The sequence below is a fragment of the Octopus bimaculoides genome, chromosome 3 (genome assembly GCF_001194135.2).
Source record: "Octopus bimaculoides isolate UCB-OBI-ISO-001 chromosome 3, ASM119413v2, whole genome shotgun sequence".
Classification (NCBI taxonomy): domain Eukaryota; kingdom Metazoa; phylum Mollusca; class Cephalopoda; order Octopoda; family Octopodidae; genus Octopus; species Octopus bimaculoides.
The window spans coordinates 99,658,335-99,674,061 of record NC_068983.1 but is presented as its reverse complement, the minus strand read 5'-3'; the positions used below and the strand labels follow the sequence as shown (position 1 = coordinate 99,674,061).

The 15,727-nt window shown below is 33.1% G+C and overlaps 1 protein-coding gene across 2 annotated transcripts in view; it reads left to right on the top strand.

The window, feature by feature from the left end:
- Positions 1-333: 333 nt before the first annotated feature.
- LOC106881720 (lysophosphatidylcholine acyltransferase 1) overlaps positions 334-15,727 on the top strand; it is a 95,729-nt gene continuing 80,335 nt past the window's right edge. For both annotated transcript variants that reach the window (XM_052966351.1, XM_052966352.1), the window contains exon 1: positions 334-708. In XM_052966351.1, coding sequence (XP_052822311.1) covers positions 643-708 — 66 coding nt within the window. In that variant the 5' untranslated portion in view covers positions 334-642. The remainder of the gene's footprint in view (positions 709-15,727) is intronic.

Genomic DNA, 15,727 nt, shown 5'->3' with positions numbered 1-15,727 from the left:
AGCTTTTCTATTGTTTTTAATTTATACTTCATGTACAATTATAAAAAAAAATTTCTGTCAATATTCATTTCACAATTTGCTTTCTAATAATAATAATAATAATAATAATAAAAACTTGAATACTGATTTCATTAACAAATCACTTATATGAAGAAATAATCTGTATTCTATAAAAATTTACACAGAAATCAATCATTGTTTGAAAGATTGCGCAAAAGAATTATTCAAGTCTGAAAGTTTGCCCAATTTATTGAAATAATAAACTAGACATTCGAAGACTTGAATAGAACCGCTGATTACTGCGCACGCGTACAGGAAGTTGATATTTTTTTTTTTTTTGATAAGTTGTCGCCGACGTTGAATGGTTTTTTTTTCGGTGTCAACTGTTCCGCTGCTGACACCATCTTATCATCACTGTTTGCAGTGCTTTGTCTATCATTTTGCAGCTGGCTGAAACGTTTAGGGTTAGAGTATATCTGCTTGGTGTCGAAACGATTTTGTTGTGGTTATTCTTTTCTTTGGTTTCTATTTTGACTCTCCCCTATACATCTACCCATATATTAACGGATAACCCTGCGTTGGATCCTTTATAGCTGTGTCAGTTTCTCCCTCGTAAAGAAGGAGTACATTTCCAAACAACTTATGGTTGAACCCATGAAAAACCCCTTCGTCCACAGACTCAATCTTGGACCTGTGGATGTAATAAAGGTTAGTTGTTGAATTATTATTTACCACTACATCTCTATTTATATTTTCGTCTGCTGTTTTGTTTTTAAATTGCATATAAAAATTCCATCATGCTTGTAAATTATGTATATATATCATGTTATCAGGAAATTGATTAAAAGACGCCTTTGCTTGAGAACCCTTAACATTTACATTTAATATGCAATGCTTCAATCTTCTATCTACCGGTTAAACATAATCTATCCGAAATTAATCTATAAGTCAATCTACATCAAACTCATACAGTGCACGACAGGACTCAATTGACATGCGATGCTACTTCCATAAGGAATATCAGTTTATTGGAGTCTTGTAATTGTGTGAAAGTGTCAACAATGTTTCTTTGAATTTCTTTCTTAGAATTTAAACTTAACAAGTGTAACGGCAAATGCCGACATGTTGGAATTAGTGTTGGTGCTTTCAAAAATGCTTGTAGAGTCTAACCTAAGGCAACGTACATCTGACATGGTGCAGTAATTATTTATAGTCTCTGAAATTGTATGTAAATATCTTGAATTTTAAGAAAACTCTGTAGAGATGGTTTTCTGTATACCTCAAACTCTCTGATCGATTCAGTGCGTAGTGCACGAGAATCTACGGTCAAGGATAAAAGGTTTCGTTTTTTTTTTTACTTCGTATTAAGAAAAAGATTTAAAACAAAAACAAATTCCCCTCCCCTAAAACCTGATATCTGTGTAATGAAAATTTAGTTTTACTTTTAATGGGACATTAAAGTAATTTCGAACTTCTCAATCGGCAGTAGATGATATCGCAGAAGTCCGCGGCAAGCGATTCGAACGGGTTGGATAGGATCTTCATGTAGAATCAGAAAGATGTCCTGCATCACCAAGACAACGCATGTGATATGTTTGATGCAGCAAAAAGATCATGGACTTACGTTGGGAAATTCTCCACCTATCATGTTCTCAAGAAATGGCACCATCTATCTGATTACCATACTTTGCTACATCATCATCTTTAATGGGAAAATAGCATGCGAATGTTAAGATATTAAAAAAAAAAGAGGTTGTGCTTCAAAACATTTTAATTAGCAAGGCAGCCAAGACCTAAATGAAATCTGTGAAATCGTTAGTTGAAAGAACATAAACTTTAAGAAAGAATTTTTATTCGCTTATAAGTTGATTTTTAAAAAATTTCTCGAGTTATGATATTCTCTGGCGACTATATATATATATATGTGTGTGTGTGTGTGTGTTCATTCATCGCTGCTCTGAGTTTTGCGTTCCTATTTTCTTTTCCCTTTTCACAGAACGAGTTGGGGGACATGAAACTCAGAGTAGAGACAGAAAGAGCGTCATCGTCTTCGAATAAATGAATTAACTTTATTTCATGTATTGAGTACTTTTTCCTGTTTATATAAGAACGCGCATATACGCACACACACTATTCGAGTCTCTATATGTAATGTATGATTTTTTTAGGTTTTTAAATTCATAAAAAGAAAAAAAGTTTGTTATTCGTTGCTATTGTTATATCGAAAGTGTTTCTATATCATGTGTTAAGGCTGCATTGTAGCACATAGTCAAGTGGTTTAATCTGTAATTAAACTACATATTACTGTCAGTAAACGAAAAGAAGGGGTTGTGATTAGTCCTGAGCTTCTCTCTAAAGTGACATCATCTAATAATTGTGATCAAGTCATCAGTTGTGTCGAGTGCAGACCCCATCAGGCCATCATTTCAGTGTCATCTGATATCTGTCCAATGCTAATTCTGTTTCCACTTCCTCTTTTCCTATGCACTTCTGTCTTTACCGGCAGTTATTTCTTTTCAGTCTTCTTTCTTTTGCCACTCTCTTTATTTCAAAGGTTGTATCGAGTATTTATCATGTTCTTTCAACAATTATTGCTCACAATGGTTTATTAAGTATTAATTTCTCCCAGACATTAAGATTGCCGATGATTAAATGTTGTATTTATTACATTAGATTTTATAAATATTTAGTTATTTTTTCGTAATTTCTTATCAGTAGATTTGGTTTTGATAATGCTTCTTACAAGGCTTTATCACGCAAATGATGCTTGTCTGCAAAACTTAATGTTAATTTTTGCTCATTAAAACTTCGTATAATGAGGCATTATATGTTGTGCGTGTGTGTGTGTGTATATATATATATATATATATATATATATATATATAGATAGATCGATCTGTACATTAAGAAAAATATTCAAGGAGAAACTTGAAATGTTCATAATTAAACCAAGGATAATCTTTAATCGGCATATACGGTCAAAATAATTTCTATACTAAATCTAACGTCGCTGAGATGTTCTTTTGGTTAGATTCTATTTTAAAAACACACGAGTTATATAACATACATCTCCTTAGTTTATATCTTATCTCCAAAGCTTTCCTTTAATTGCATTTTTGAACTAAACTATTTAAAATATTTATTGACATTTCTTTCGTAATTGCTACAAATTAAAGCATCATATGCGACAAGATCTTATGAGCATACTCACAAAAACAGTACTCTAGCTTAGGATTTTCCTCATCTTTTATTTTGTTTTCCCATCTCAATTGTGACGCCACATATGTTCGCACGCATATTTACATACAACGAACGCACACCATTCTATACGCACGCACATCTCGTGTGTTCACCAGCAGAAAACCTGCTGTAAATAAAAGCAAGAACACGCATGCGTATTTCTGCTTGTTGTATCTCCCTCATGCACTTTAAATTTTTCTCTGTTGAAATAGCTGAAAACTTTTCTCGGTACACGCTTTACACACACACACACACACGTGTAAATATGATCCAGGGATCCGAGTGTAGGAAGTTTGTAAGCTTCAAGCAATAAACGGGTAGATAGAGAACAAATTCATATTTATCGTATACTGTCCACTTTTTGTTCTCTATACTAGCCGTATATATATATATATACATATATATATATATATTTCTACTTTCATCAGGAAAACCACCTTTTTTTAACACATTCTTTTAATTCTGAATTGTTTTTATAAATTTGAAATATACATGAATATTTTAGCTATTAGTACAAAAGGGAGCATCAAGATTTGACATTTGCTGAAGATGTTTAATTAAAAATATAAACGCATTAAGGAAATGTACTTCTCTATTATTTTGCCAGTCGCTCGTATACGCTGTGTCGGCCTTTCCTTTATTTTAGGCTATACGTGTCCCTTTGTTGTGAATGAGTCGTGAATTGAACAGGTGTTCACGATAAACCTAGGCGTTGGCAAGCAATCAACAATACAGAAAGCTGAAAATGAAAGGAAAATCAACTGGAAGAATACTGCAAGTACATAAAAGGGACAATAATTTGTCATTTATGCAGATCGGACATTACCCCATGAGACTCTCCTAAAAATTGCATTGTCCATGTACCTTTGCATTATTTCTTTTTAACATTTAAAAAAAATTCTATGACTATTGTATACTTTTCTAAGACATGAAAAAAATTTTCTAAAGAGAATAGTAACAAATACGTTTTTTTTTTCTTAGTAGTTTCGCTAATATTTCATCCGACAAACCCAGAAAAAAAAAAGAGAAAAAAGAACTGAGCTTATTTTTAGGCCTTAATCTCTAATGTGTAATGAGCTATATTTTCAATAGATGAACTATCTTTTCAATAGATTGATTTATTTTACTAGGATGCTATTGTCTAGATTATCGATTTTCGTTGAATAGGTTTGGTGGGATTTCCGACAACTTATTGGTAAATAATTTGACCGTTGATGTTAAGAGGGATGAGAATATATCTATTATTCTTGTTAGAGGTTAGTGGACTGAATAAATTTGTTGGCATTATGCAAAATGTGTTTTCTGATGGTCATGTTGATGTTAGATCTTGAGAACTTGACATTTCAAAACTTTAGAATGGTAGCTATATTTAAGGGATTTGCTGCATTTACAGTAAAACAAAAACAAAACATTCGATTGATTTGGTTACTGAATAAACGTTATTTATATTTGGACACAGGTCAAGTAAAACCAAGTCTTCATAGCTGCTTTCACATCATAAATTATATATTGATTTTATTATTAAATTTGTATATATTTTTAAGGCTAAAATTAACTATCTTAATCCTTATTGTAACTTAAAAGGGTTCAGTAATCTCATCCTCCATCCTGCTCTCTCAAAACACACTAAGTTCCAATTTATCTCCTTTTAGTAACAGTTACACTTTTTCCAATTAGGACAAATTGGGAAGTTCTTAATGCAATGCATTTTTCCTTTTTTCTCCTTGTCTTTAGTTTACAATAAAAATCTTAACCCATTGTTATATGTGTGGCTTCCTTCAGTTAGCTAATTTTTGTAAGGCATTATTATACTCTTTGCTATTGGCTTTCTGCTAACTCTTTTAAACCCTACTTTACTATCAATTTATACCTTTAAGAAAGCTCAAATTAAAGTCTCTATTTGTTTCAGCTTTATACTTAGATATTCTCATTCTGTTCTTCATGCAATAAATTCACCATATGCACAATCAGTTGGATATCTTAAGAAGTTACATTGGATTCTCCAGTGACAACTCTTATTGGAAGAAAATTTATTTGAATTTTGTTCTGTAATTGTTACATACACCATACATAATGAAATAGTCATTATGTATACCTATTCACATGACTCGTAACCTTGTGATATATATTTATAGTGGTCTTCATTAATGTTTCAGACATAGAATTCCATTTCTTTGTCTTCTAACAGAATTTCAAGATTTCAATGTCTGGTTGTCTACAAATAACTTAACGTGTAATATTCTACAATTTAGCTAGACTTTCGTCCAGTGTTTTCAGCAATTTACTTCACAGAACATGTTTCTTTTTCTAGTGAACAAGCTTGCCAGTGTGCTTCATTTCACTCTCTCTACACATTTCATGTACACTACCTCCTTAACCATTCCCATTGCCATATTTTTTAGTTCTCTGTATATTAACTGAACATTAAGAAATTTGTATGAATATTTTATTTAACAACTGATAAATTGTCTGCCGAGAGTTTATGTAAGTAAAGGCTTTATACGCATCAGTTTGAGATAGAAAAGAAATACTGCTTTCATTGTAGCGGTTCTTTTACATGTTGATCAAAAATCTAACTAAGGTGACTACCTGCTCAATTATGTTTTACCGTTTATATTAGTCAAGCTGGTGTCCTCATTTTCATTGTTGCTTTCACTTCATTTTGTCTATTGTATGTTTCAACCTTCTTTGGGTGGGTTTTGTGACATTTTTTTGCTTCAGTTGTATTATGTGAATTACCTTAATGTCTTGCCTGGGATTGAATTCAGAACCTGTAAGTGACTGCACTGCATTAACCAATCTCTTTATCTATTACGCATAGTAGATGAAATAAAGGGTTAGGTTTGAAATTCCGATACAATAACCGAGTTCAACACAAGACACTTGAAGGAAGCTAGAGCGTACAACAGCCAAAATGTAGTGAAAGCAACAATCAAGATGAGGACACCAGTCTGACTAATATAAACAGTATACATAATATAAATTCATCATCTCAGAAATATAGAATTGTATTACTTGCTTAATATTGAAACTTTTTTATTCAGTTGAGTAAAACTTCTGAATGTGAAGGATCATCATCTTTTAATGTCGTCTTCTATGCTAGCATGGTTGAACAGTTCAACAGAATCCAATGGGTCTGAGGACTACATCGTGCTCCAATGTCTGCATTGCTTTGGTTTCTACAACTCTATTTCCTTCCTAATGCCAACCATTTTATAGTGTGTACTGGGTGCTTCTTTCGTGATACCAGTGCTAGTGAGATCACCATGCAGGTCCCAAACTATGATCACTTTTGATGAAATGGGGAAGGCAGCTTTATACTAGATGAGTGGTTAAAGTAAGAAAGAAGGGGCAAGAACAGAATTGGATTTTTGATGTAGGGGAGCTGCTTGGCTACTCACATTATAGAAGAGAGGCTGGAATTAAGTGGGAAGGAGCTGGAAAGAGAGCTAAGATAAAATAGTGATGAAGTGTCAGGGTGGACCCTGAGGGACAAGAAAAGGAATAGAGGTCAGTGGGCACAGAACAGGGAGTGATGGGAATGGATGAAGGAGAGAACGTAATGTTGAACAAGAGTTGGAAAGTGGTTGCTGGGAAGGTGGGGAAAAGTAGGTGATGACTAGAGATTGGGTAAGATTGAGGGGTGGATGTGTTGCATAGTGGACAAAAGTGGAGGGGTGACTCATGTGAGATAGGGTAGGCTAGGTGATGACCGACAGTACACAAAAGTGGGTAAAAGTAGCAGAATAGTAATAATATAGTACACAGGGGTAGGATGAGAGAGAGGGAGCTGATATGTAGGGTGCATGAGAGAGTGAAGGAAGATATAATAAGCAGTTCTACTCTCATTTAATTACAACAGCAGAATATTGCAGTTACAAAGTTAATGGTGGGGGCTTCACTGATAGAGAGATGTTGGATGGAAGGGAAGACTTGAGGAGGAAATTGGCAAGGAATGCAGCTGTATACATTGTATTTCCAGGATCTCAGTTTCACTGAAATGGACAGGTCTTCTTGAGTACCACATATCTTTGTCATCTTCTCTATAAGGTTCAGAGTGTTGAGATCAGTTTGCCCTATCTCTTCTTAGATCTCCTCATCCACAGGCTCTGTCCAGCTTAAGTGATCAGTACCGCTTCAAACAGCTGTCCTCATCCATATGCATCACATATCGGTGTAGTTTTCTTTCTTATACACTCTGTAACAGTTAAGACTAGTTGGTTATACTCTTTTAGTCAATTCAGCACTAATCACAAAATGAAGATGTGTTGATACATCTGTATACACATATGCCTATGCTGCATATATTTTGCCATTGAATCTCATAAACACAAATTACTGTTTTTCTCTTTTTTTCCCTCTCCAAAGACTTAAAACTGATTTTATGCATAATAATTACATATCAATTTTTACTTGGGTATGAAATAATGAATCCCTACCACTGTGACAGATAAAGAAAGCATTATCAACCTGTCTGAGATTGTCCCTGCATCTCTCATACAAAATTCTTGTAGAAAATCTTGATTCAATTTGTAATATGCTTTTAATTTTTTTTAACCTCATTTTAGTTATTTTAGTATGAATTGCATATATTTTAAATTGATATTCATTTGTTTCAATTAAAAATTCAACCTGATGGGTTCATATATATGATTTAAATCATAATTCAGTTGTTTTATCTAAAATTTATCTTAATTTGAAATCCAGTTGTTTTAATTTGAGAGAGAAAAGGTGTACTCTTTCTGTACTTAATTGAACCACAGCTCTTGTAACATTCATGACCTCATTCATCAGTTTGATTCCTCTATAATTTCCTCTACTGTAAACAAAGTAAGATTGATACCTTGGTATTACTGTCACATGTTGAAAGAAATGAGTTTAAGTCTAATTCTAAATGTTGCTTTTGATAGAAAAACCCAAAATGTATGAAGTGTAAAAAGAACCACTTTCAGGCAGCATGTAAATCTACAAAGAACTTTGAGGAAATTGAAATTTAAAATGAGGATTCTGTAACTATGACATCGTCTAAAAAATACTATAATGATTAATGAAACTCAATAATGTCAACAAAGTTACAAGTTGACACTGTCAGTCAAGGAAATATAATATCAGAGACCTGGTCAGATTTGAAGAGACCAAAATTAAGGCAGAGATCTCAAATCAAAACAATTTGATGGATCACTGAAATTTTGGGGAAGTTGGAAAGTGTCATTGTTGCTGAATGTAAGAAAAACCATTTTTGCTCAGTATAGATGAAATGAATGCTGATGATTTAACATTAATTCATAAGATTGAAATTCCAGGATAATTTGGTAGATTAAGAAGGTTTTTATGCTAATTTTTTTAGCAGAGGAAATATCAGGCCATGTTATTTTTGAAGAAAGATCATTGCTAATTTGCATGAAGCCATTAGTCCTAACAAAGCTGAGGAAACTAATTAATGAAAGTCTTTTAGAAAATGTTCCTTCTGCAAGGAGTAAATGGACCTCTCTTTTCATGATCATGAGAAAAGTTAATTGAAATCTTAGAATATGAGGAGACTATAAAGTAGGTACAAATGAAACATTTCATTCAGATTCTTCTCCAAATGCCCTATCAACATTTCATTCTCTTTCTGGCATGAATTATTTTGCTCAGTTGTATTTGAAGGAACTTATAATCAGATAGAAATTTGTTCTGGAGTAAGAGAAGTTACACCAACAAATACACCAATAAGTCATTTAGGAAAAACATGACTACTATATAGAATTAAAACAACCAGTGTTGTTTTCAGATTGAAAATATTATTTCCAATAATCATTGATAACCTTATTCATTAAAGTGAGGTGTGTTAAAACTGTTGAAAGTAAGGTAAATAAGATCATAAAAAGGTTGGAAGTATCAGGTATGGTAATAAATTGAGCTAAATGTATGTATGAGATTGATGTAGTGTCTATTTTGGGACATTGACTGTCAAAGGAAGGTATATCACCAGATTATTGTTTAGCAGTGAGAGTCATGGATATAAAATTGTCAAAGAATAAGAAGCAATTAGAATCTTTTGTTGGATTTGCCATTTTTGTGGGAAATATATTAACTATTACTCAGATTTTATATTATTTTGTAAACTTAGTGTTCCATTTTCTTAGATTATCCGACTGCAAAATTGATGGTTAGTATTAAAGCTAGTTGTTCAGATTTTTGATGTCACAAAAAATATTGCTTCAACTGATGCAAATGATAAGGCTGTACCAGGAATACTTTCACATGATGCTCGTCCTGTACTATATTTGTCAAGAGTATAAACCACAGCTGAAACAAGACGCTCAGATATTGAAAGGGAAGCCTTGGCAGCAATTGTAAGGCATAGTCAGTGTACAGCATTTTCTGCTTGGGTTGAAATTCAAATTTGGTTTCAGATCATAAGCATCAGAATTTATTTTTAGCAAAAATTATGGTTTACCTAAAGTCACACCTGCACATCTTTTAAGATGAGCCTTACAAATGGATAGCATTTAATTATGAAATTAATTATGTAAGAGATCTGAAAAACCATAAGGTGAAAGGGACCATGATGTTTTTTCTTCATTTATCGTGTCTAAATTGATGCTATGAAATGTAAAAGTATAAAGTTGGAGATGGCCAGTGCTAGTATTTTATCTGGTGTATTAAAAAGAATTTTTAATAATAATTGGAGCAATTGTTCTGTTGCTGAAAAGTCATTTGAGTAATTCAAAAGTAAGTTAATAGTTGAAGATGGTATCCTGTGTTATGGAGAATGAATTGTCCCACTGATCTGTTTGACAACATTAATAATAAAATCTGTGCATGATGTACACTTTTGTTCAATGGCCACAAGGAATTGATTGAAATTAGAAGTTTGTAGCCAGGTTATTATGAAGATGTGAATAATATGTAAGAAAAAGCCCAATGTATACTAAAATAAAACAAGAGTCACTTTAGCATGATTTAAAGAAAGTGAAAGTTTAGATATGTCTACATATAAATCATGCTTATTTCAAGAATCTAGGCCTGTTCCTATTATTCATTGATGCACATTTTGGGTGGCCAGAAGTATTAAGAGTGAAGAATTAAGACACAGAATTAGTTTTCCTGAAATAGGATTCCAGAAATGTTAGTGTCTGATAATAGCTGTGAATTTCATGATAATGGCTTATGTACCAAGCTTAATAAGTTCAAATATAAAACTATAAACATATCCCCATATCATCCAGAATCAAACAGAATTGCTGAAAGAATGGTTGTAAGTATTAAGATAGATTTAAGAGTATTTACCAAATTCTGTTAATGCATTTTTGAGTTTTTGGACAATCCTTTACTTAGGATGACTTCTTAGTTCATCTGCTTTAAGGGTACACAAATATGATTGTTAGTAACAGTGCCTGATAAAACTACATCTTCTGTTTGACATTGATGTAAAAGACCTGACAAACCACAAGCAGGCTCTGATTCTAAAAGGTTCATGAAGATCAAATAAACAACGACAGAAATATTAATGGTGAACATTTGCAGAATCACTCTTAATAAAGTGTGTGATCTGAAAACTGATACAGGAACAAACCTTGCAAATGTCATTAAAATGCAGTTCTCAAATAACAAAAGGAATTATGATAATTTGTTTCCAGGAGATGTGATGTCATTAAAATGCTTATAATGTTGTGTGTGTTTTACATACTGATTGAGACTAAAGTTGCTATCAGTTCAATGTTGAAATTTGGCCATGCGGCTGAATAAAACTTGTTTGAACACATGACTACAGTGTTACTTAGATAAATTTAGTAAGATACTTATAATGACTAATATCATTTGGTATTTTGTGATTAAATATACTTGCTGCAGTCTTCTTTAAGTGTAAAAAAAACAAAAAAAACAAAAAAGTCCCCTCAAATTTATGGCTGTGTAGTTAAAATTCTATTGGCTGCCTTGTGGTTTTGAGTTTGGTTCAACTGCACAACCTTCTTGGGCCAACCAATTCCTTGTGAGTGAATTTGGTAGACATAAACTGGGGAAGACTATCATGTGTGTGTGTGTGTGTGTGTGTGTGTTTGTGTTTGTCCCCCCTCACCACTTGGCAACTAGTGTTGGTTGCTAATATACCTGTAACTTATTGGTTTAGCAGAAGAGACCCTTAATAGCATTCTAGTTTAGCCTAGTTTTCAATCCTTTTAATATTTTGGTGTTTGATTAAATTAGTTGAACAAATAACATGTAGTTTTCTCTTGGAAGAATGATTAGCTTTATGGCATTGTTTTAGTGAAGTTTCATGATGATCATCATAATTTTGTCTGAAGTTGTCTTGCTAAGTGGCACAAACCCAACTATCTCATCTAAGCAAATTTTCTGGCACAGAACTAATTTTCTTTCTAATTAGTTGTACTGTAATTCTTTCTGTTACTTTCATGACTTGGTCCATTAGTTTGGCATCTGCTTCTTTTCTGGTTCCCCTTGATAAAAATATCTGATGTCTGCCTTCTCTTTTAGCTACCTGATATTGTTCCTTTCTCATTACTTTCTGCTATTTTGAGGCCTATGTCTTAGCTTTTATGGCTCTAACTACAGTACCATCTCACTACTGCATCCTCTTCTTTTTGGCTGGAACTTTACTCCATCCATAGTTCTGGCCTGTGGTATATTAAATTTCATAGTACTTTGGAGATGATTGTTGTTGTAAATCTCAGATAAAATATGTTGCTATTATTCTTTTGGTACACTAAGGTGACAATCTGGCAGAGTCGTTAACATGCTGGGCAAAATGCTTAGTGGCATTTTGTCTGCCTCTATGTTCTGAGTTCAGATGCCACCAAGGTCAACTTTGTCTTTCATCCTTTCAGGGTTGATGAAATATGTACCAGTTGAGCACTGCAGTCAGACAATATAATCAACTAACCCTCTTCAGCAAAATTTCAGGCCTTATGCCTATAGTAGAAAAGATTATTTTGGTACCCCATTATTTTGAGTTAAGATCTTGATCTTATTAAGGTGGCTGTTTTTTTACTTTTTTTCTGGATTGATAAAAATGAGTGTCAGTAATAAATTGAAATGAATTCAACTATCTTGTTGATTCAAATTCACAAAACTGGCTCACTAGTCCTGTGTTGTCTCTTTCTGCAAAACAAAATATTTGACTTGCTTTCAGTAACTGGGAAAATATGCTACACCCACCTTACAGTTGACTGATTAGTATTGATTTATAAATAATATTTCATGCCAGTAACATACAGACTGGCCCATATTAGCAGAGACAAGATTGATACTATATGATAATGTTTGATTCTTCAATGTGTGTTAATAGAAAGCAAAGTTTTAAGGGGGAAAATGTTTATTTGAAGTTGTATTACATTGTCTGTTATTCAAAAATAAGAGTAATCACAGACAATTTTTAACAGAATTAAATTTAAGTACAGTGTCATGGATTTCATAGTTTGAATACTTTCTGTTGCATGTTTTAATGTTGGGTATGTTAATTTAAAGAGAAAGAGCAGTCCAGTCCTTAGTGGGGACATGAGAAGTACTGTTATCTTTGAACTGCTTTTTAAGAAATACTGAAGTATAAATAGAAATCTCAAGTGTTGCATACTAAAAGTGGCAGACAGCAGAAAAATAGGTGTAGCAATCTTGTAGAAGTTAGCATGACATTAAAGGGAATAGAGGATTTTGTTAAAAGAGAATTAAGGAAAAAGTAGAGACTCCTGTTTTAAGATTCTTAGAAGTACGGTTTATCACATAAATGATGTTTTCTGATATATTGAATATTCGTAATTGAAGATAATGCACTGTCATAAATATGCTTCTCTAAGAAATATCTTTTAAAGCTGAAGAGGGAGAAACATTTTTCTTTGGTTATCTTGTCAATACATGGACATATAGTGAATGGATTTCTTGGGCTTTGAAACTGTTCAATAAAACTGCACTTTTTATTTTTTCTCTTATTCTTTCTGCTCCTAACAAAAGTACAGTATGTAGTTTGCAGTTGTTAAAACTTACGAATTTGTTAGATTCATATATGAAGACATTCTCTTTAGTAGAGAATATAGATACCTGGCAGGACATTTCAAGATTGGTAGTGGCAAATGTTTGCTGTAAAATTGCTATGCCAACTCTGCCACTCTTTTATCACTGAGCTACTAACTTGTTTTATTTTAAAGACCTATTAACGTAATCAGTAAAGCTGAAAGTTTTGTCTTGACAGATGTATTCACCGTTTCCATGACATCATTGATAAACTGTCGAAGCTGTTCTGACAATAGATTCTAATCTTTTGTAACAGATTGTGATAGATAATTAGTTATCAGTAAGTCTTCATTTGTTTCTTGATTAAACACTCCTTTCTAAAACATAAAATAATGAAGAAAAGATATGTTTAAAACTATTACTTATAGATAAGCTAAGTTATATATCTTAAAATTCAGATATTTCATGCTAACTGTTCACATACACCAGTTTCATATCAAATTAATTTTTTACTAAATTATAGAAAAATTAAGGGAATATGTCAAAAGAAAGGATGAACTATTTGTTTATGTCACAAGAGATTTTATCTTTTTGATGTTAAATTTTAAATATTTTTACTATGTTTCACTGGGTTTTATTGCTATGAATTAAAAACAAATTTGAATTTTAAGTTACAGCATATTGGTTACATTAATGACATAATTGTATTTGATGATGAAAATGGCTAATATGAATACTGTTATGTACTTCAAAACTTGGTGAAGTTCTACAAAATTTGTGATCAACGTGTGTAAACTGATCAAATCAGAATCTTGATTCTGTAAAGATTGTAAAAATGAAAAATAAAAAGAGGTTTAAGTGACTATCATATGACTATCATAACCATCGTTATTTCACATCTGTTTTTCCATGCTGATATGGGTTGATGGGGGTCATCACAATCAAAGTCAATTCCCATTTGAAGTTATTGTCCTCCTATTGGTCAGGAACCCTACATCACTCATACATATTATTTTTGGCATAGTTTCTGTGGCTGGATACTCTTTTTAACATCAACTACTGGATGCATTTTATCATGGCACCATCATGAATGAGGTTGCCTGGTCCCTGCCTAGATTAAAGATTCCTTTCTATCATACGTTGTCTCTTCTCATTCAAGGAAACATGACTTAGTCAGTGAATAGAACAGCAGTGAAAAAGAGATCCAAGATGAGACGATGGTAATATAAGAGGATATGATGGCAGAAACAGTGATTGGAGTGAAGTAATGGTAGGGGAGAGACTAAAGGAAAAAAAGTGAGTGTGATGATGACTTGCAATGAAGATGCAATGCCATCTCTTGTTATGCAACAGTAGGAGAGAAGGTGATAGATGAGATTGTAACAAAGACATAAGTAGAGCAATAGATGAAGACTTAACATGAACATAATGGGTGATAGAGACATAAATGTAGATATTATGTATCTCAACCTCACTACCATTATTACATCTGTTTTACTGTGCTTGCATGGGTTAGGTGAGTTTTCTCCATAATAGCATATTACCACTTATGGTTTCTTGTTGTCTCCTTAGTGAGTCTCAGCCCCCTGAGATCAACCTTTACCATTTTGTTCCCTCTTTCATGAATTTCAACCATTCTGAATACTCAACACTTCTTTATACAACTGACATCCTCCATACACATGACATGTCTGTTCCAACACAGTCACTCACTTGTATACTACTTCTGCTTCCTCTTATATCCAACTTTACACCCTAACATTACACATCCATCAGATCATACTTACCTCATTTCTTTCTAGCCTTCACAAATCATGTGTATTCAAAGACCATGTCTCGCTACCATGCAGCATCCTGCCTCATACACAAGCATCATACAATCTGTTTTTTCCCTTTGTGGTGGAACTCTTTATTGATGCAGAGATAATAACTCTCTGAATGTTTTCCATTTTGTTCTTACTCTAGTTACTTTGCTTTCACCTCCATTGCTAATTAGGCTAATTAACACACACACACTTCCATAGCTAATTAGGTGACCTGAATAAAGAAAGCTATCAACTATTTCTTGAGAGCCTTCTGGGCATTTGAAAGAATCTATTTCACATGTACTCTTGCTATTGGCTGATCTAGTGCATCTGTTGCATACAAAACTACATTCTCTTTCAGCCTGCTTGTGATCCCACAATACTTTGTCTGATCATAGTTTATACTGGGCATACTGTATGGAATTCCTACCCACATCTTTTCTAAATATCAAGCAGAGCTATTTTCTTGATGGCAATAGTATCCTGCTTTCTTTACTTCATATTAAAACTTTCTTTCTTTCTTCATTTACTTGAGGCCTCTTGATTCTAAGTTTTGCCTCTGTGTTGAAAACTTCTCTAAGTCTTTAAAACTGTCATCAGCATACTCCTATGAGTAGTTGATCATAAATTCTTCTGTTATGGCTTATAGCAGGGCTTACCAAATTATGGCCCATGGGCTGGATCTGGCCTGCGAGGTCAGTTCACCCGGCCTGTCGCCACACTGTACCTTT